The sequence below is a fragment of the Falco naumanni genome, chromosome 2, assembly GCF_017639655.2.
Source record: "Falco naumanni isolate bFalNau1 chromosome 2, bFalNau1.pat, whole genome shotgun sequence".
Taxonomy (NCBI): domain Eukaryota; kingdom Metazoa; phylum Chordata; class Aves; order Falconiformes; family Falconidae; genus Falco; species Falco naumanni.
Window position 1 is genome coordinate 113941732 of NC_054055.1, and position 21861 is coordinate 113963592.

Genomic DNA, 21861 nt, shown 5'->3' on the forward strand with positions numbered 1-21861 from the left:
AGTATCTATCAGTGTTTCTGTTAACTGTTAAGTCCTGAGTTCTTATCTGGATTAAAAAGTCTTTCAGTAGCAGAGCAAGAAGTGTTGTAGGTTTGCAGGCTTGCTCATATTTATTTCAGGTTTAGTTAGTATGTTGCTGTCTACAATAAAATTGCTTCCCTTACTTAGAAACAGATTCCTTTTAAATCACTAACAGACTCAAAAAAACCTTCCACTCAATCCTTAAGACTCCTTTATCCTTGCTGACACCTTAATAGCAACTGAATCTGAAAGTCCTCCATCCAGTAACAATGCAATGGTGCACTCACCTAAGAGTGGCTCTGTTGGGGCAGACTGAGGTCAGTCTTGCCCAGAATCCTACTCCACAAGTGCCTGTAACCAGCTCCCAGGAAAATAAGAGAAAACGAGGGAAATGTAGGTGGCATTTGCTCCCCTAATATTCTTCCAACCTCTATTTTCAATTTAAAGCGCTTCCAGAGCCCTGTGTAAGTTCCTCTATATACAAAACTTTGAGTGGATTTCTCATCTGTGAATTTGTCCATATAAATAAACTTTTGGCACCCACATTTTTTAGTTAGAGAAGTTCCACAGATATTTTTTTTTCCCTCCACCACGTTAAGAGCCACCACTTTGAGGTTTTTTTTTAAAACTTCTTCCCCAGCTTCATGTTTGCTCCTAGTTCTTACGTTAGGCAAGATGGTGAACAGCCTGCCACCATCCAGCCTTTCAATACAGCTCCTAATTCAGGAGACATTCAGCATTCAATGCACGCACATTAAATCTAGAAGAGACAAACAGCTTAAACAGTTACTCATCTTATTGATGAATATGATGATGAAAAACTGTCAGCTTTGCCTGTATAGGGGCCTTTTCTAGGTTTGTCGTACTCTTCTGATGAGGGGGACAGAATGCTACAGAGTGCTTTGGGGGCAGGTGAACCACAGATTTATATGTTGGTTTAACATCCTGGTTTGTCCTCTCTTCTAGTTTTAACACCCGGCCTAAAGTTACCATGGGAAAAGTAAAGAGCAAGAAAAAGAAAAACCACAAACCCCTCAAAGAAAAATAGTGCAGCCCATGTTAGTCAAATGGCCAACTAAACACTTTCTTGCAGGTTTATAAAGCTACCCCTCCAGAAGTCTTATCAAGGGTTTTTTCCCCAATCAAGAGTGATTGATGGCAATTACCAGTAAGTTGTTCATACAGAAAAAAAAAAATAAAAATTGCCACTTCCTCGAAATGTAATGGCTGCAGCTGTAGCACATTACATTGATATCATCCAGCTTTTTTTCTTTCAACAGTTCTGCTCCAATTTGTTTGTATTTCTGTGGCAACAGCTAGGTGTGTTTAAATGGTGGCTGCTTCTTCCACTTAGCCTTTTGTCATTCTTTTGCAAAAAAATGGCATTATGTGTCACCTTTCATTCTATGTTGCTTTGCTTCTGCAATTTGTGAGACTTTTTGTAGGACTAGAAATTGCAATGCTACGGTAAGGCTGCCGTTGAATTACCTGTTACAGCATGCTCAAATGAGTAAGCGCATCATCGTGATACACAACTACAAAAGGTGTTACCAAAACAGAACTGCAAACCATTGCCTGTAATACCAAATGTATAAGAGTACTTTATTGGATGGGGGAGTTGAGAAGTACAGGCTTACAGCATTTCTAGGAAGTGTTTTATAATTAAGAAAATAATTCAGGATATAAATAAAATATTTATATATATCAGATAGTACTTTCAACATATGTGTAACTTTAGATCACATAACATGAAAGGTACATAAATGGTGCTGCTGCCTTCACTGAGTGCTAATCTCACCTGTATTTATCTTTCATCCTTTTGGGAGATTCGTGGTCTGTCAACATGCGGTGATAAAGGCTACAGCTTGGTCTTCCTCTGCTGTGGTGGGTGAGCTATGCTACTGATGAGAACAGCCTGAAGAGAGCAGATAGTACAATCTCTCCCCTTTGAGTTATTAAATTGAAGTTTTGTTCTAAATTGCGGGGTTATAGCAATGCGTTCATCCATAAAAATGTAATTTTTTTTAAATCCAGGAGGCTGATTTCTGTAGCTGAATATGCCTGTGGTGACTGTAATAGGTATCGGAGATAATTTAACGTGCACTGGAGAGAGAGTGCTTAACATGTACCCACTGCTTCTAAGTGGTCTTGAACATTAAACTCCTTTTGCTTTCTGTGGGCCTATTATCTAGACATTTTCTAAATCATCAGGTCTGTTTTATGGAAAAATAAAAGGTATCTGGCCAGCGCTACTTGCATATACTCACTTAATTTCAGTCCTGGGAAAACAGTTAAAAATGCATATATGGTAATGGACTATTCTAATAACAATGAGCCGGGCTGATGAGCTGGCTGGGTAATCCATCCCTGGTGAGTACTACAGTCATTAATTCCGTTTTTCAGCGCCTGTCTTTCTGATAGGTGGAGCTCTGGCACGGAGGGGTTTTTTTCCAATTACCTTTCTAGGCTAGAGGATGACAAGGGATTATTTTCAATTAGTGGGGCGTAAGAGAGTGGGAATGTGCAGTGCAATAAATACTTTGTATGAATGCTTATTTCAGAGTGCAAAGGCCGCCTTTTTTTAGCTTAACACACCATCTCTGGTAGAAGTATGTCTGCACATGGATTTAATCAGAAAAAAAATATAATGCAGAGAAAGCCCAAAGTAATAAAAACCCTGACAATTCTCTAGTTTCTTCCTCTCGGGTCACAAAGTCTTAAGGGTAAATTGTATCTCAGTTTTTATAGCTAAAGTCTATCCAAATTAAACTATAAGGCATTCAATAATTCAGCAAGAATCACCTTTGATAACAAACATAAAACCCCATCACTTCTACCTGGTGCTGATTTAAGGCAGTAAAATGATATGCTGAGACACAGCACTGAGTAGGGACAGCGTCAGCAACTCCATACTGGTAAGCTTATTCTACCGTAAATAACAGCAGCAATTATGGCACATTTGTCTTGGCTTTGTCCTGAACCTACACAAGGGATTTACCTGGAATGTTTCGCTCGGAGGTGTACGGGTAGCCGAGTTTGAGCCGCCCTTTGGAAAAGCAGGTCTTCAGCTAGGGTTCCTCTCGGAGCCAGCGTCAGTCCCACAAGGTCCTGCGGCTGTGTCCCCATCCTTGGCCACAGCTGGATACTCAGCAGAGTCACCACTGCTTGTTTAGGGTCGCTTATTCACTTGATCTTCTTCAAACTTCTCATTTCTCACTGATGCTCAGTGTTCGCCACTGGAGACGGGACCCCACCACGTGCCTAATGGTTTACAATCTCGCAAAGGTTAGCACAGTTAGGGGAGGGTGGGAGGCCTGTGTAAAGGATGTGCAGAGGCAAAATACTTCCAGCTATAGCTACTGATATCAAGCTTTGTACCCTTTCTTCATGAACAACTTTGTTTCCTGATGCTTTACGGTACCTACATAGGGTTCTCCATTGATCATTAAATGTACCGAAGATGCAGGAAAGACAGAGCACAGGGAAACCGCAATTATTTGTGCAACTTGGAAAGCATTTCCAGTTGAAAAATGCATAATAGGTTCCTTGCAGCTGAACAGAGGCATCCAACTCCAAATATATGCAGTAGCATTTAATTTGTTTCCAATCTTTTACATTAAAATAGTGGCTTCCACAACATACTACATCCAAAGCTGGCTAACTTGTAAGAGAAACAAGTGGGTGACTGATTTTATTTATTTATTTATTTTTTAATCCAACATAGTATTTACAGTATTTACAAAAAACAAAACAGAAATCCACATTATACGTGGAAAATCTTTACCGGCATTCATGATGCTCCTTGATAATAGAGCTAAAGGTGTTCTGATGTAAACTTGTCTTCACTCTTTTTTCCCTTTGTCTTCTGTTGCAAAACCAAACTCGCACAACTTCTTTCTCAAGATTGAGCCCCTCAGCCATCCTCATAATTTCCTGAGAAGAAGGCTTACTTTGTTCTCCAAAGTGCCTCTCTAGGGCTTCTTTGGCAGCGATACTGGATAAAGGGATAAAATTTCACCTTTAAAAACTTTTCTGACATATTCAGGCTTTCACCACCAGTTCAGGAGAAGGGTCAGGTAACAGCACTGAAGGTAGTGACTTGATTTTCCCCCTTTTTTTCTACGTAAAGGAAACCCACCAAACTTGAAGTGCACCCTAGTTTTCTGCTGACATGAACAGCACGACTTCATACAGAATTTCAGCACAGAGTAATTTAAAGGCAATTTGATTGTAGTTGAATTCGATGTAGTTTTAGTGGTAATAATGAAATATTTGTGCTTCTTGATGTTCTTTAGGAGATACAGCTACTAACTAGACATGAATGGGATCGCAGGAACTCGAACAAGCCTGAGCACCCATTTTGCCCCAGTCACAGCAGTGCCGTAGGTGTTCAGCAAATGCACGTCAGCGGGGTTACCTGGTTGTATCAAACCGTTTGGGTTTACAAAGGGGAAGAGCTCCATCGCTTACAATTTGGGAAGTGGTGTGTGTTGCATCAAGTTCTGCATCTCATTTTGTCATGGAGAGGGCACTAGAGTATTTCTAGAAACCACAGATTAGGGCACGCTGGTTTAGCAGCCATCACATTTTCTAGTCTGCTTAATACACTCCTCAGCCAGCAGTGACCAAATTCGAGTGGCTCAACAAACAAAACAAGTTAAGGCTGCTATCTTTTCTTATTGTCAGGTAGGATTTGCTTCCCGCTTGTGTTACGGAGTGTCTGTGACATCCCTGTGTGCCACCAGGACGCACCAGAGCTTCAGCAGCAGCTCTAATTCCTTTGGACACAAGAGGGCACTTCATGCCTTAGTCTGGAAACGAGGTGCAGGTGTTTCTGTTACATACAAAGTATCTGCTAGAGTTCTAGTTAGTTCGTTATTTCATCTGTAACTTGTTGGGCTTTCGTTTACAAGTCAATTTTGCAATATTTACTGATGTTACCCAAACTACCTAATTAATTGCATGGTGTTCTGCACACACAGAAGTATAGCAACATCATTATTTTCGACTAACAGCTTCTTAGGCTTTAATCAAAGCATAAAACAAAATAGCTTCCACAAATTCAAATTAAGTTGCTTTTGCTCAGCGTGTGATTAACCTAATTTAGTTTGTGAGGCTTTTGTTTTACCCCTAGTTTGCCTTCAAACATCCATTAAGAATGGTTAAGAGCAAGGCTGTGGTTCAGATAAAGTCCATCTCCCTGATTAGTTTCAGGTCTTCAAACTGAGATCCTATATGCCCTCAAAAGAACAATTAATATTTCCTCACTAGATGGGATTTGGCCCTGAACTTCGCCTCAATTATCTGTGCCCTTGACAACCTGCTGTATTCGATACTCCCAGTGCACTGGGGTAAGATGTAAAAGCAGGAATAATTACAAAATGCTTAGTAGGAGGACTGATTTTCACAATAGCTGTTAACTAACACCACCCAACCCCACAGTGTTAAATGAGCAGCCTTCAGTGTGCTCCTCTAGAGAGGGGGAAACCACCCAGGACTGAGATGCTCTCAGCTTCCATGCAGGCCATACTTCATAAGCTTGTGATGAGGTGCCCCTCAGGGGTCCTTATTGGGACCAGTACTGTTAAATATCTTCATAAATGACATAGACAGTAGGGCCAAGTATGGGCAAGGTTGTGGCGCTGCCACTCGTGTCCTTACTGGGCTTGTAGAGAAACTGAGAAAAGAAACTGGTCTCCCAAGAGTAAAGCTTCATCCCTTGTGAGGTGCTGTGATGAGCACGAGTTATGAAGCATTTCCCATCCCAAATTCACTCCTAACTGAGAAGCATTCCTGCAGAAGAATATATAGTTCAAAAGTCAGAGAGAAATCACATCTTCATTTTATTCTGGATGTCAAAGGCAATATGGGTGACAAAATGCATCCCAGAGGCCTGAGGGAACTGGCTGGTGTAGTTGCCCAGCCATTCTCCATGATATTTGAAGAGTCATAGCAGTCAGGTGAAGTCCCTGGTGACTGAAAAATGGGGAACACTGCACCCATTTTTAAAAAGGGTAGAAAAAAGGACCCTGGGAATTACTGACCTGTCAGCCTGGCCTCTGTATCTGGGAAGATCATGGAACAGATCTTCCTAGAAGCTATGCTAAGGCACATGGAGGACAGAGGTGTGATTTGAGACAGCCAGCATGGCTTTGCCAAGGGCCAGGCCTCTCTGACAAACCTAGTGACCTTCTATGATGGAGTGACTACATCTGTGGACAAGGGAAGAGCTATGGATGTCATCTATCTGTACTTCTGTAAGGCCTTTGACACAGCCTCCCACAACATCCTTCTCCCTAAATTGGAGAGGTATAGATTTGATGGATGACTGTTCGGTGGATGAAGAATTGGTTGGATGGTCGCATGCAGAGGGTAGTGGTCAATGGCTCAATGTCCAGATGGAGATCAGTGATGAGGTGCCCCTCAGGGGTCCCTATTGGGACCAGTACTGTTAAATATCTTCAGAAATGACATAGACAGTGGGGCCAAGTGCACCCTCAGCAGATTTGCAGGCAACACCAAGCTGAGTGGTGTGGTTATGCCTGAGGGAAGGGATGCCGTCCAGAGGAACCAGGAGAAGCTTGAGAAGTGGGTCCATGTGAACCTCATGAAGTTCAACAAGGCCAAATGCAAGATCCTGCACTTACGTTGGGGCAACCCCCAGTATCAACACGGGCTGGGGCATGAAGGGATCGAGAGCAGCCCTGCAGAGAACAACTTGGGGGTGCTGGTGGATGAAAAGCTGGACATGACCCAGCAATGTGCACTCACAGCCCAGAAAGCCAATCGTATCCTGGGCTGCATTAAAAAGAAGCGTGGCCAGCAGGTTGGGGGAGGTTCTTCTGCCCCTCTACTCTGCTCTGGTGAAACCCCACCTGGAGTGCTGCATCCAGCTCTGGAGTTCTTGGCACAGGAAAGACATGGACCTGTTGGAGTGGGTCCAGAGGAGGGGCACAAAAATGGTCGGAGGGCTGGAACACCTCTCCTGTGAAGACAGGCTGAGAGAGCTGGGACTGTTCGGCCTGGAAATGAGAAGGTTCCGGGGACACCTTATTGCAGCCTTTCAATACTTAAAGGAGGCTTATAAGAAAGATGGGGACAAACTTTTAGTTGGGCCTGTTGCAATAAGAAAAGGAGTAATGGTTTTAAACTAAAAGAGGGTGGATTTAAATTAGATATAAGGAAGAAATTTTATTTACAAAGAGAGTAGTGGAACACTGGAACAGGTGGCCCAGAGAGGTGGTAGATGCCCCATCCCTGGAAACATCCAAGGTCAGGCTGGATGGGGCTCTGAGCAACCTGGTCTAGTTGAAGATGTCCCTGCTCATTGCAGCGGGGTTGGACTAGATGACCTCTAAAAGGCGCTTTTCAACACAAACTCTTCTATGACTCAAAAAACAAGTCTCAAGCTGAATACGAGAGAAGGTACGTGTTGTGGCTGTGGGACCATAGAGCAGCCTACATCTCCAGAAAGTGACGCTGCACATCAGGAATGATCTGTGTTCAAAGGACAGGCACTTCATTGTAATGGGTAGGGCCTGACAGCACCAGAGGTGTGCCCAGAGGCAGTCAGTTTCCCTTTCTGTAGAATACTACAGCTCCTTGGAGGCCCACTGAGTGAATTCTTCACCAAAGCTTATACAAGTCTGGAATATCTAAAGGAGAAAGAAATACCCTATTTCTCATTTTGCCTGTTTGGTAATTGTTTTTGTAATATGTTTTACCAGTCTACTTGATTTGCATATGGAGTTGAAGCTAGAGAGATGGTGGATGTTGGCCACCAGAGATGTGAGAAACAGAAGGTTCCCAGAACAACTCCGGTTTTTCTTTCCCCTTCCGCTCATTAAAGTGTTTCTTTGAGAACTCCAAAGAATCCAGTGACAGAGGACAGGGACAGGGTTGCAATATTACATGTAAAATCTTGCCTTCAAACTTCCCAGACCTCAATCCTCTGACAAAATAATGCAATCAATTAATTAATTATTAAACCAGGGTGCTCTGATACCTTATTTACTATATAGATACCATAACATTTGGGCAGAATTGAAATAAATTATTTTTTTCATATTACAATGCGTTGTCATATGTTGAAAAAAAAAATAATTTGGAAAAGTAGTATATTTGTAGCAAATTGGGGCATTTGGAGGGTTAGGCTGTTATTTTTCACTGAAATGTTTCAAAACAGTGAAACATTTTAAAACACTAGCTTCATTAATAGAATTAATATTCATTCATTAATAGAAAGTAACGCTTTGATTCTGAACCCAAGAAAAAGAAGCATCTTAGCCAAATTGGTTTCTACTGTGCAACGCCCTAACTATTTATTACCTTATGGTGGTTCTGCGCTTCCTCTTCCGCTCGTTCACTCCAACTTTTTCATTGTATAAAGCTGTATTAAAAACAAAAGAAAACCTGGCAGTTACTCTGCACAGGGAATGGAAAACAAGCACCATCATCTCCAGAAAAAAGTCCCTATCTTTGAAGACAGAAGAAAGCGTAACAGATAACGCCGCTCAATAAGAGCAGCACCACGCATAGGGGCACCTCTTTTTTTAAGATGGTTGGTCATTTTTTTTACCTCCAGCTATACACAGTTACAATCAAAACAGCTGTGCTGCTAGTAAAGCTGCAACCAGCAGCAGTTCCGTGCTGGTGTACGTGTGGAGCTGGACTTCAGCCTCCTCCTTTGACATACCTGGTCCCTCCTGCCCTGCAGGGCACGGTCTGGTGAGACAGAGCGCATTTCCTACCCCTTGGCTACCTCACCCACTTTCCTCAGAAATACAACCCTGGCCCCCAACCCCATTTATACACCTGCCCCTTCCACACCACTCTCTGATGGACATGTCCCCCCTGATTTCTCAGGGGCTGCTGCCTGCCTGCATGGTCCCGCTCTGCAGCTCAAGCCTGTGCGGCTGCCCTGCTCCCTGGCACGAGTGATGCTCGCAATGTGCCAGCCGCATTGGGAAAACCTCTGGTTGCTAGCACAGTTACAGGGAAAGGAAGCTTTCTACAATTTGTTTCAGAGGAAACTGAAGTGTGTGGCAGACGGAGCTATTTAACAACATTCCCTGCTGTTGAATACAATCACAAATCCCAAAAGTATCATTAAGATCATCTTTTTCTTCCCGTGCTAGGCGAGTGCCGCACAGTGGTAGCCCCGGCTGCTTCTCAGCAGCGCAATTTACCCAGCTGAAAAGGCTGTTCTTTAAGGCAACCCATGTCCTCTACATTGACCAAACTGTCCTAAAATACACTCTGCCCAGTGAACCCCATGACTCTTCCTGCAACTGGAAACTAACCAGGCAAAAGGAAGGGAACCCCCTAGCAGCAAAAAGTTTGCATCAAAAACCTCTATGCCATGCTGTTCTTCCTCAGGGTTTTAAGACCACTGCCTCAGCTAAACTCAAATCCTTTCCCCCACGGCCACATTTCATAATATGCCAGAGGTAGGAAGGGAGAGTCCTTTGCCAGTAAAGAATCCCCGCTGGCTGCTAAATGGGCTGTCCTGCAGACAGCTCTGCCCAGTGCTACCGGAGCAGAGCTGGTTTGCTGGGATGGGACAGAAAGAGATTACTTCCAGTAGGCCAAATGAAGTTTCTGCTCTCCTTACCCTCCACGCATTTAATTTTTCCCCTTCTTGCTTCCCCCTAAAAAGATAAACATTTAATACAAGCACACCTTAGTATTTAAAGCTGGTAAAACAAAAAACTTTAGTCTACAGAAGACATGTACTAGTCCTTCAACAGACATATGGGATTTTGTTTTCAATGCAAATCGATATGTAGAGGATTTTGGTTCTCTACCTCCTACTTGTTCTGCTTCCTCCAGCCACTTGGACAGGATCGATTTCAGTTTGCACGCGTTCTTAAAACTCAGCTGCAAGTTTTCAAACCGGCAGATAGTAGTTTGGCTGAATTCCGAGCCATGCACAGCAGCTAGTGCTTCTCCAACATTGGTTTGTGTATAACCTGTCAAAAATGAAGAGAATAAGATCACTTTGGAGCTTTCCAGAAAGCGTTGCTAGTCATCCTCACTGCCTGCCTCTGTGCCAGAACAGGCAGGATCTCTTGAGATGCTGAACGTCTCACGAGGCAGCTTTTTACCTCCCTTTTGATTGCACTAGCTCTGCGCGTCTCAGTCTCAGACCTACAGCCCTTATTAACTTTGTCTTCCCTTGCAAAGCTCAACCACCACAGATTAGTTTTCCTGTGCAAATTGCATTTTTCTCGTCAGAGCATCAAGCCCAGCTCGACAGGCTCTGTTTCATTTGTTTGCATCAGAGGGATTTTTGTTCCCTAATAAATCTGGGGTGAAGATGCGGTAATAATTACAGTGATTAGCAGCGTGTGCTCGTGTGGGGCCTCACAAACCTTCCCATTGCTGTGTCTGACATTAAATACATGATATACAGCAAAACCAACCAAGTCACAAATACGATTTTAAACCCTACATTTTTGTGTCAGTCCTTATGTTTACACTGCAAATGGAACACACAATCTCTCTAGCTGTTGAGATAATGCATAGATACCTGTAATAACCTTATAATCTTCTCACATTTTTAAAGCCAGAAAGATGTCCTATGTTGTAATGCAGTGCAATGTAATGTCACCAGTGATAATGTCAAAACTGCAACTCCTCATTCAGAGTCCCCAATATGCACAAGCAGGCTGAATCTGCAGCAGCTGGATGTTAATTTTTTTCAGTATAGTTCAAACAAGGGTGAGACAGGCTTTTACCTTGCAATGTACCTCTATCTCCTACAAGTGAGAAAGGCAGGCTCGGTCCACCTTGACCCTTGCCTAGGATTTCCAGTGAAAGACAAGCACCTCACCAGAGACTCCCTAAAGCAATCCATCTCACATCAGCCCCGGTAGTTATCGGACAGAAACAAAGATATCAGTTGCTGCTGTACCTGTGTCTTGACACAAGAAAATAAACCAGGAAGAGAAGCTTCCTACTGGTATGAAAGATTCGCCGTGGATGTCATCCTTCTTGTATACTGAAATGGCATTGCAGCATCAGACAAAGCACTTCACAGGGAGGAGGGTGGGAGTGAGAGTGAGAGGTTAGAGCATGTGTTGCCCTAAGTTGCAGAAAATCTGGGGCTGTGCAAAACAATGCACCTGCTACTGAATGTAATTTAATGAACAGTAATAATTTTCTCTGCACTTATGACAAATAATTTAAGGGCACGGAAGTTTGGAGTCGCTTTCTGCATACTAAGTTGCAGGAAGCCGAAGTTCATTAATTCCGTGCAAGTCTTGTAGGAACGGAGAAAGTTTGGCAGTGTGAGGCAGGCTCAGAGTTACAATTAGACAACTGCAGAGGCTAAACCGTAAAACATTTAGAAATAATTGGGCTTTCACTGGAACTTTTCAGCCTTTTGTTCGCAGACGTAAAGCACATACCCAGCTTAATTCTCCGCAGCTTAAATTCATTAGCAAATTTCTCCAGCTCCCTGATTTCAGGGGAGTCCATGTCGACGGGCTCTTCGACAGACTTGCTTTTCCTGCGGAACTCCTGCTTGAAGTCTGCGGCAGCGGGGTCGTCTGTCAGGAGGGACTGGTGGATGGGTGTGAAGCCGTGGCCCAGGGCGCAGGAGCTGGCACTCAGGGCGTGCTCCGGGAATTTATAAAGGCAGGGGGTCAGGCTACCTGAGCAACACCAGAACCAAAACTCAGTGCAGTTATGGTCTACCCCCACACAATAAAAACATGCCTTTGTGATCTCATAATCCATGTCTGTAATATTTATGATAGAGCATACGCTAAAGTATCCAAGAGGGAGGATCTCCTAGGAGATACAGTCTCTCTTTTGTCCCATTAGATGAAAACCCACCAACAGCGACTTTCCACAGGCCACAGCCATCCTATTTCTTAGCAAAATATGATGCACTTTAAGATGATAGTGGTCCAAACCTAAATAACAATTCAAGGTCTCATCTGGAATTAAGTGGCACAAAAAGATTGGTGGAGCTATATAATTTTGAGTCATCTAAAATGTGCCAGACTATTTTCTGGTACAAAGAATATTTCCATGTAAATCCTATTTGATGCTTGGACAAGATACTATCTTGGTTTAGCTTTAGCATAAAATTTGTTTGAGGAAACTATACAGGTAAAAGCTTAAAGGAAAAAAAAAAACAACCCAAACCCAGAATATATTCAGAATGATCGTTCTGTCTTAAAAAGAAATTGCTCAAGGACAAAACAAATCCACCTAATGCTACCTTTTGTTCACAAATGTCAAATTTAAAAAGCAGATTCAGTTCAGGGCAAAGGCTGGGGTTTTTTTTACTAGATATTGTACATACAGCTAAAGAGCCTCTGACCTGAAGGGGGGGAAGAAAATCACAGGAGAAAATAATATTAATACTCTTCAGTGTAGCTGGAGTGGCCAGCAAATTCCAGGTTCTTGGAACATCCTTCCCCATTTCCTAAATTACACAAAACTTCGTAGCAGAACTCAGAACTTCATTAACCTCCCATCCCTTCCTCCATTTATTTTTCTTGTCTTCTCTGCTGCGATTGCTCTCAGCAGCATTGGAGGTTCTGCTGCATAAAAATATTTTATACACTTCACACAGGAAAACCACAAAGAAACCCCAAACAAACAAAAAGCCCACAACCAAAAAAACCCTCACAGAATAAAGGAAGAGACTGAAAAAGAGAAGGACTTGCTTTGCAAGGTGCTGACGCTGTTCACCACATTGGGATGCGGCATGCTGCATGTCTGTAAGATGCGACTCTGGGAGAGACTTGCTGATAGCATCTCTGGAGTTGCAGGCTTGATGCCTAAAAAACATCATCAACAACAAAAAGAGTAAAATAAGAAAGGAGAGAAATGAAGATTATTTATTTTGGAATGAAGTGAACTTCTGAGTAATACTTTTTTTTTTTTTTTTTTTTTTAATACCTACGCACTTTTCCCAGGGATCTGAACAGTACCAGGAATGTTTGCAACAGACGCATAAATGCACAGACTCATAAATGAAATAGGAGCATCTGGACATTTGTACACCGTGAAGGAAGTCTACACTCTGTTTGTAAAAAGTCCCTATGCAGATATATTCATCTGTGCTGACTTACTCATATTGATCCTTAATATTAATTTCCTTCATTCTTAAGTGAAATAAAATGCTGAGTTTGATTTTGGATTATCTCTAAGACACAACTATTTCCTGGTAGTCACATTAATTTGGTTCATGGCATTATCTCATTGACTGCTACTTGAACTTGTGTGGAATAACAGTTCCTCTTGCTCAGCTGGGGACATGGAAAACTGAGCAGGGTGTGAGTATAAATTTGTAAGTGTAAAAGTCCACGATCATGTTTATGATTTGCCTGCTGAATTCAGCTATCCTTCCATGATGCCACCGTTTTATTTTATAGCTCCATCAGGGCTCCATCACCCCCGGTACTGGTAATACACAGGTATATTGGGTACACCACTCCTGGTCCCTCAAATATGTTGATTGCCAAGGGAAGTGGACATAGGTGAACAAAAAGAGTGGCACCCCAGTCTTGTAGAGAGAAATAAGTAGCAGATTGATTTCCTGAGAGATGTAGAGGTTCGGAGAAACTCTGGGCACTGATCCCTAAGTTCCTAACCCATTTTCTTGTGCCTTAACCCCCATCCCTTCTTCTTTAAGCGACTGTCTTGAACTGGTCCCTCTAAAGGAGAACTGACCGAAACCAAGATGCTAAGAGCTCGCCCAGCTGAGGGTATGTCCCTTACCTGCCATCACCCCGTAGGTAGACGGTTGGTTTCCATAATGACAGGAAGGCACAGAGTAATGAAGACCTGCCAAAGAGTTTCCCAGGGTCGTCACGGCAAAGCGGATACAGGAGCATATAGGAGGTTGGATCAAAGACAAAACAGATAGGACCGGTAAGAAAATGTGCGAGGATTCACGACACAGCCTTGAAGTTCAGAGGCAGACCGTACCCTTGTACACAGTATTTGTGTGCATGCAATAAGCATTTAACTCCAGGCCACAACCATCAGGTTAACGCTGCTGGAAGTCCAGATGCTTGGCCAGGTGGCCCCAGATGAAGACTGTCAGTATAAATAACGAGGTACACTCTGAGCCAAGACTAGAAATGGTCATGCTGTGGTCTTGATGCATTGTTTTTAGTATAATCTATGCGTATAACCCAGTTTACACATACAGTTGAGCAAGGGAAACATTAAACTCTCAAGGAGGAGACAAGTTCCTCTTCCCACCCAGCTTCCACACACCATTTCGTTTAGTCTTGCATAAAAATCTGCTCTGTGTTCCCAGCAAATGGATTGACTTGGCTGTCATGCAAACCCCCCAGTGCAAACAGGCACATGTTATGCATGCCTAAGACCTGGGTTTCCAATACCAGAAGTTCGGGGACATTCGCTTTGAGGCATCCAGAAGTCACATTTTCTTATGTGCCAAGTCATCAAAAACATTTCAGGGTGCTTTGGCAGGGTGGTAGGGAAACAGGACGATAGACTCTGGGCTCTTCCAAAAAGTTAGGCCTAAATCAACTTTTTCCATCATCAGCACCAACAAACCCACCGCTAATTTATCCCTGGTGTTTTCACAGGGGTGTTTCAGATTTGTGCCTGAAGAATCAGGTGGATTTTTGCTGAATGCAAAAAGAGATGTGGCTGTGGCTCATGCATAAGTAGGCACAGAAATGCATGTACTGTCCCCTCTAACAACTGCTATGAAACATACTAAAAATTCATGTTCTTAAACATTCAGATACGTAAAACTGCATTTTAGAGTGCACAGTCCTGTTCAAAACTATCATTGATTAGGGATTAGAATCTCTGGGTTTTTACAACAGTAATCATAACAGTAAAATGTCCGTTTTAGATACACTTACACAAATATAAAACCTACTAAACCAGGCTCATAATAGTATAAATGCAAAAAAAAAAAAGATCTCATTAATAATACTAATGCATTTAGAGCAATGCAACTTTTCTGCTAAGATAAGATCTAAGTGCTTACCTGTGTTTTTTCCTATTGTGTAAAAATTGTAATATATGGATTACAAATAAAAATATAATTTTCAACCTGCAAATAAGGATTTAAAATCAAATAGTGAGGATGATGCTATTTAAATTAAATAATAAAAAGGTGTAGAGGATACTGCAGAACATCAGCTGTATGACATGGTATTCAAACAGAAGTATATTAACCTATATTTTCTGATGCACAACCATCACACACAGTTTTTAAAACAATCGACATTTAATATAAATCGTTCTTCAAAATTCTTTCACATCTACTTTGTACACAAACTCTCCTTAGATGATTTCAGTAGCATGGCATTATTACAATTTCTGAATCTATGTATGAAATTTATAAACCCTTACTCATTATAGTCACCACCCTCTGTCACTGCTTCTGTTCTCACAGGGTCACCCGCTAGATGTGGTCTTGCAAACAGAATTCCCTCTGACTACAGTAGTATTTGTCCTTGGCTGGTAACTATGAAATATCAAACGCCAAATCTGAAGCAGACAAGCAAATGCTTTTGGCTGACTGTCATCATATACTTTTCATGATGAATAAGACGAATCTAGAAAACACTGCTGTGATACAGATACATAAATTTGGTCTCATGCAAAATTTAAATTCTCCTTTTCCCTACTCCTGCTGCTAACCAACAGCCATAATAGGATATTTTGAGCCTCCTGCTTAATGTATAAGATCCTGTTATCTACCACTAACGCTCAGTTTTCATTACTTACGTTCTTTTTCTTATTATTAAGATGTTTTATTACCTATGCATTTCAGAAGAAGGCTAGTTTCTTGTTAAGACTCCAAATAAAATCCTTACATTAATGCAGTTTCAAATAAATCAAAACTATTTCTTTTTCTGTTCCTGAAAGCTTTCCATCAACAATTCCTGTATTCCAGAATCCCCCTTCTGCAGGCTTAAGGCTGTAAGAAAGCTTTCTTTCTCTCTGTGTCTCTCTCAGATAGTTCAGTAATTACATACTCCTGGTATTTAAATGCAATTAATTGGTTTATATACACAAACAGACAAAATTCCAAAATATTGATGAGGCTTCTACTACCAATTTTTAACATCCCACTTAAATCTTAGCCTTGATTCAGCAGGCAATACGCTTTGTAAAGCAATGTTTTTCCTTCTTGAAAGCTTCCCAAAATCATATTTAGACCTGACCTGTTTAAAATACATTTTCTATTTAAAGTAATTAATATTATTTTAAACTGTGGTTACATAAGAAACAAACTTTTGATTAATCTACATGACGGCTGCCATTGAAGACTATACAGTTGTAACAACAGTCACATTGTTTGAACCTTTCTACATTAATGCATTGGTAGCACACTTGAGGCTCATCTTGTAATAAACTTAGAGAAAGCTACAAATTTAGCTAAACCATGAACATTTGGGGTTTTCCTGATTCACTCATCATGCAGTTTTCTGAAAACGCTCCTACTTTAATGTAGTCCCGATCTCACAGAGCACTGATACCGAACAGATTAAGTCTCACAGGCATTGAGGAGCACATACCACTCCAAAAGCGTTAAGAATGAGAGTTACTGAGCACGAGATTATCTTTAAAAAGTACCTGTTGACACAACATTGGTGGCATGGTTAGAAACCGGCAGGCACTCTGCGGCGCTGTGATGCATTATCAGAGGCAGAGAGGGAGAAGAGTCAGAATTCAAGGGTACAAAGGTGTCAGATGAAGCAAACGCTTGGCAAGTCATACCCTCCAACAGGCAAAAGAGCCGCCTGCCCCTGTTTTCCAACAAGAACAGATCCTGCGCAATTAATGGCAGCTCAAACTCTATTCCAGGCTTTTTACCTGCATATACATATACAGGAGGGCTCCAGAGCACAGGGAGGTCGTGTGCAGGTATTTATACCGCTAGGAAATCCCTTTATCCATTTTAATGTTCTTTTCCCAGCAATATTGCTATACTGCTATAGAGCCTCCTTCCTTCCCACACAAACACAATACGTGTCCAATTAATGGGGGGGGGGGGGGGGGGGGGGGGGGGGGGCGGCAGGGAGAAGAAGAGGGAAACCAGAGACATGATTTGACAGATATTTTCAATTAGGTCTTTTGTGAAGAACAATGACCAGGGAAAAAAATATAGAAGTATCGTCTCCAAAGTCAGTAGCAGTGAGACAGGTATGTTTAATACTAAGCAGGTTTCTACAGTAAACACCTGCCCCCCAGAATCTCATCTGGGCAACTGTCTGGAAGGCAACCCAGCTGAGAGGTCAATCAAAAGTCTGCAAAAGTCAAGAGCATATAGCAAAATAATCTAAATTAACCTAATTCCCAGCAGTTGCAAAATGATCATTTGTCTTAAACATATACTAGCGTAAACCAAAGACGTGTAATAGGGAGCAGCTGTCTCCAGGAGGAAGTTTCTGAACAGATAGCTTTACATAAGCCTATTATTTATATAATACATAAACCTTACATATATTTACAAAAGCTGTCTTTACAGAAGATAGCATTTACATGACATGCTAAAAGTTTATCTAAGATCAACTCTTGAAAGAACCCATAGTGTCACATAAAACTCAAATCACAGTTCCTATTATTAATTTGCATTACCACGGTATCTACAATCTCATCCAGAAGGTCCTGGTCTTTATTGCATTACACAGCAAGTAAAACCAGGAGCTTTCCTCAAAGAATTTACCAAATGATTTGTTGGCACAAGATTGGAATTACTTTGGAGCAGTAAATAACATAGAGGTTACACTAAAACCAGTGAAAATTAAAGCAGTATATCGTGGTCACATAATCTATGTATATGTCCTAAATTTTGAAGGAAAAAATGTCACAGGTATCTATTTCATTTATTTTTTCTTTTTAGGAAGTGAAATGTATTGATGGGGAGGGTTTTTTGTGGTCTGGTTTTGGGGGTTTTGAGGGGTTTTGGGGTGGTGGTTTGTTGTTGGTTTTTTGTGACCAAAGATGGTTGGGTCAGACCTTTTATTTATTTTATGTAAAGACGATGATACTTTCTGTGTGTTTGGTATTCCAAAGTGGTTCAAATGTCTGAATTAGGATTTTGATAGCATAGACATCAGATACGTGATATGGGAGAAAACATGCGTGATACTGTGTCATTCTTCATGGATTATTGCAGACAAGTGGTATTGCATCGACCCACTCTGTAGAACCCTTGATATTATCTGTAAATGTGTTCTGCAAAAGGCCATGTATGAGGTTGTGGAAAAATTTCAGAAGAATTATTGCGTATGGCAGATTGCACATGTGCTTTACCAGGGGTGAGGCTCTATGCTTGTAAGTATTATCTGTACGTGTGTTTCCATATTGCAAAACATAAACCCCGATCAAAATAATCAATGCAATATCATGGAAGACACTGTCACCAAGTGAACTGTCATTTCCATTACTTTGGGCTTGGCCCAATATATATTAACATCTCTGGATTCATGAGTATGCTGACTAATGAGTGAGAGCAGAGCCTTAAAGTCTAGCACTTCACTCAGCTAAGGGTATGTATTTGGAACCGACCCAGTTCTCAGATCATAGCATGGCACTGAAGTAAACTGGGACAGAAGCCAAAAATGATGGCATTGCCTTATAACACCCTACAGACCATAAACAGTTCTCAAATGGTATATCCTTCTTCTAACACAAATAATTTTGTTAGACTCCAATGGCAGACACATAACACTCAGCCAGAGTGCTATGGATCAGCTGTTACTCAAGTGCGTGGAAATTAAAAAAATTATTTTATACATTTTCACCTCTGGTAACCTTTTCTCCGTCAGCAAGGAGCATGATACATTCACCCAGGGCTTCAGTCCACCCACCTACTGGCGTCCTGAAGCCATGGGGGGAAAAGAAACACTAAGAGTAACTTTACAGCCCTGTCCTTGGCAGTTCTTTTTTCTCAAATCCCGACAACAGGTAATATTTTTACTGCAAACCCATAGCTAGATGCAAAGAAGTTGTAGCCTGTACAAGTACAAGATGGAGCTCACTTCCAGATTTCCATTTCTTCCTGAGGTCAGGAGACTTACCTGAGTGTGCCCAGGTGCTCAAGCTTTCCAGACCTACACAGCTCATTAGAGGAGGTGGCCGTAGTTCATGATGGATGCTCATCCACAGAAGCTGGGACTAAGAGAGACTGGGAAAGTACACGCACCCAGTGATCGTGAGGCATTGAACTTTTCCTCAGAGTACAGCAAAAAGCTGTTCTGTGACACCACTCCAGACACCAACCCAAATGTGGGTTTCATGCCACTACTGTTTAGTGCTGTGTTTCATAGTGCTGAATGACTCCGATTTTTATTTTTATGTGTTTGTGCCACATGGCCTACTCTCATTACAGGTAACAACTTCACTATTTTTTGTTTTGTTCTGTTACAGCTGAGGTTTTAGTTGCATTCAGTTTAAAATAGCTTATCTGGCAGCTTTTTTGAGGATTCTGAACAGCCAGACTCTGTCACTTACTAGGTATGTGACAAATTTCACACTCACCAGGTAGAATAATAAAGGGTACCTCTAGTGAGGGTAGCACCTCTCCTAAAGCTTTGTTACAGCCTTCTGTAGATGTCCTGCTAAGTCTGTTACTACATCTGTTCTGCCAAGAGGAATTCCTTGGTGGTGGAGCCCCGTCATGCTAGCCACTCTGCTGTTTGGCTGGGCTTCAGATTGCCTTACCCACAGTTACCATATGGCTCTCTATATTGTAATTTCATGGTCAGTTTTAAAACCCTGCCTGACAGCTGAAGGATTTTGTTAAGATTTGCTGCTCTTAGCCCGACTCCTATCTGTATCTGCAGTAAGAGATACTCTTCTGCTGGTTTAGGGCGGCCCTGGGGCCACATGGATCTGAGAAGTGCCTCCTTACTGCCATGCTGACTTCTCAGGAACTTGTGCCAGCTCTTTGTTCAAGGACGTTCCACTCTGGCCATAAGAATGTGTTAAACATAAGCAAAAAGGATGATGCAGTGCTCCTCTCCTGTGTCAAGGAGCAAGCAGACTTTGGCACTGGAGAAGTCAGGTTGAAATAACAACAGGTTCTCTCCTCTGGCTACACTCACAGAAGACCCAAATTGTTCCAGACCAGTAGACCACAAACGGGAGACCTGGAGCAATGTCAGGGGTTTTTTTTTGTTTGGTTGTTTGTTGTTTTGGGGTTTTTTGGTTTTTTTTTGTTTGGTTGTTGGTTTTTTTTAAATCTTAATCTTACAGGACTGTAAAGACTCCCCAAGGTATATTTTTCCTCTGCAGAAATCAACCAGCTTATTTATAGCCCCAGAGCAAAAGCATTCCCCCTTACTTCATTGTATAACCTGTGTCTGTCCTCCCTCCAAACTACATCCTTTGGACAGATCTTAAAAAGAAAGACAGGAATTTACTAATTACGTACTAATAAATTCCAACCACCACATGAATCTCAACACTCAGCATCCCAAGTTCTGCCAGTATATGGAAACCTGAACAGATGCGTCCTTTTCTGGTGGAAAAGTGCCTGAAGAATGAGAAAGGCTTCACTAGACATACTCAAGTGGGCCAAGCAACATACGTGAAAGTCATCACCAGCCAGAGAACTCACTCTTCCTTTATTTCCAAATTGTCTTCTAGTACTTAAAAATGAAAGAGTAGCAGTTCAGCTGAGGGTGTCTTACAGGAGTTTCAGACCTGCAGCCACCAACTGAAGGAGATCATCCCTTTCCTACACTTACAAGTGTCCTTAAAAATGCAGTGGGGGTATTCTGAGACACAGATCATTTTCTCCATTTGGATAATGATATGATGTTCATAAATATCACAGTAAAGTCCATTTTCCCCCTCCTGGATCCTCTATTTGAAACTAGCCCTTTGGGTGGCCGTTACTTCTATAAGAAAGACTGGGGAAAATGAAGATTTTAATGACTGAGCCCCGTTTTACACTGTCTGTTATGGGATGATACTGAGCTCACCTTAATTACTTCCCTTAAGTTACCTCCAATTTTTACTTCATGTCAGGAGACTGATTCTTTTCCCCTCAAATCTGTTCTGATTGAATCCCAAAATACTGAAAAGCACCTTCAAAAACCCTTGGAGGTTTTGCTCAGTCAGAATTAAGCTCTCTCTTTTCATGGCAGAAAGATGCCTTTGCATGATTTTCTCAGCTCGGAAAGGACCTCTCGCTGTAGGCTCTCAGGACGGGCTGTGAGACAGCATCATTTTTTTTTGTTGTTCCACAGGAGCACAGCATGTCTTCTCCCAAGAGATGATCCCATGGTGATCAACAACATGGATTTTCATCCTCACCTTTGCCAAACAGTACATAATTGTGAAGGAAATCAGGCACAATACAGGTCTTGGCAGCTTCATGTATTCATTCCTTTTGCCGAGTCTCCAAACCCTTTTCTATATAAGTTAAATATATTAGGCTTGTTCAAATAAAGAGCTTGTAGCCGTGGATGTCTCCACAAGCATAATGGCTGTGATACTCTTAAGGCTGAAAAATGTCCCACTGAAACACTCACTCACATGTACATTTGCATTCTGGAGAGGGAGTGTGTATATAGATACAGACACACACTTCTCTTTCCCAATAATGCGTCTCAGAGCACCTCTGGTCCCTTGGGAAGTAAGCTTCACTTTTGCCTTTACTGCACATGTGGTGGGGTGGGGGATCTTTAACTCCTTCTGTCTCTGATACAACTACAATTTGCATCCTGTCACTCCTGTACGTTTTTGCACATTGTACTTGCACGTAAAAATTCCTCTGTCACGTTTCATTTTTATGCAGAATACTTAACTTCCCAGTTTCTAATTTCATCATCTCATGGTTAGTTTTCACTGGGTTAGGTAAAAGCTGTA

The 21861-nt window shown here is 41.8% G+C and overlaps 1 protein-coding gene across 3 annotated transcripts; it reads right to left on the reverse strand.

Annotated features, from left to right (window-relative positions):
• Window positions 1-3761: 3761 nt before the first annotated feature.
• POU1F1 (POU class 1 homeobox 1) lies at window positions 3762-16756 on the reverse strand. Of its 3 annotated transcripts, none has more exons than XM_040584117.1 (7): window positions 16615-16756; window positions 13762-13827; window positions 12705-12818; window positions 11433-11678; window positions 9828-9992; window positions 8350-8410; window positions 3762-4015 (listed from the first exon to the last, which is right to left on the reverse strand). In XM_040584117.1, exons 1-7 carry the CDS (start codon window positions 16754-16756, stop codon window positions 3802-3804), a joined length of 1008 nt encoding a protein of 335 aa, XP_040440051.1. In that variant the 3' UTR covers window positions 3762-3801. The 3 variants fall into 3 exon arrangements, with proteins under 3 accessions (XP_040440051.1, XP_040440052.1, XP_040440053.1); XM_040584118.1 differs by having other exon boundaries at window positions 3802-4015; window positions 11433-11674; window positions 12701-12818; XM_040584119.1 differs by lacking the exon at window positions 12705-12818 and having other exon boundaries at window positions 3802-4015; window positions 13762-13914; window positions 16618-16756.
• Window positions 16757-21861: the final 5105 nt, after the last annotated feature.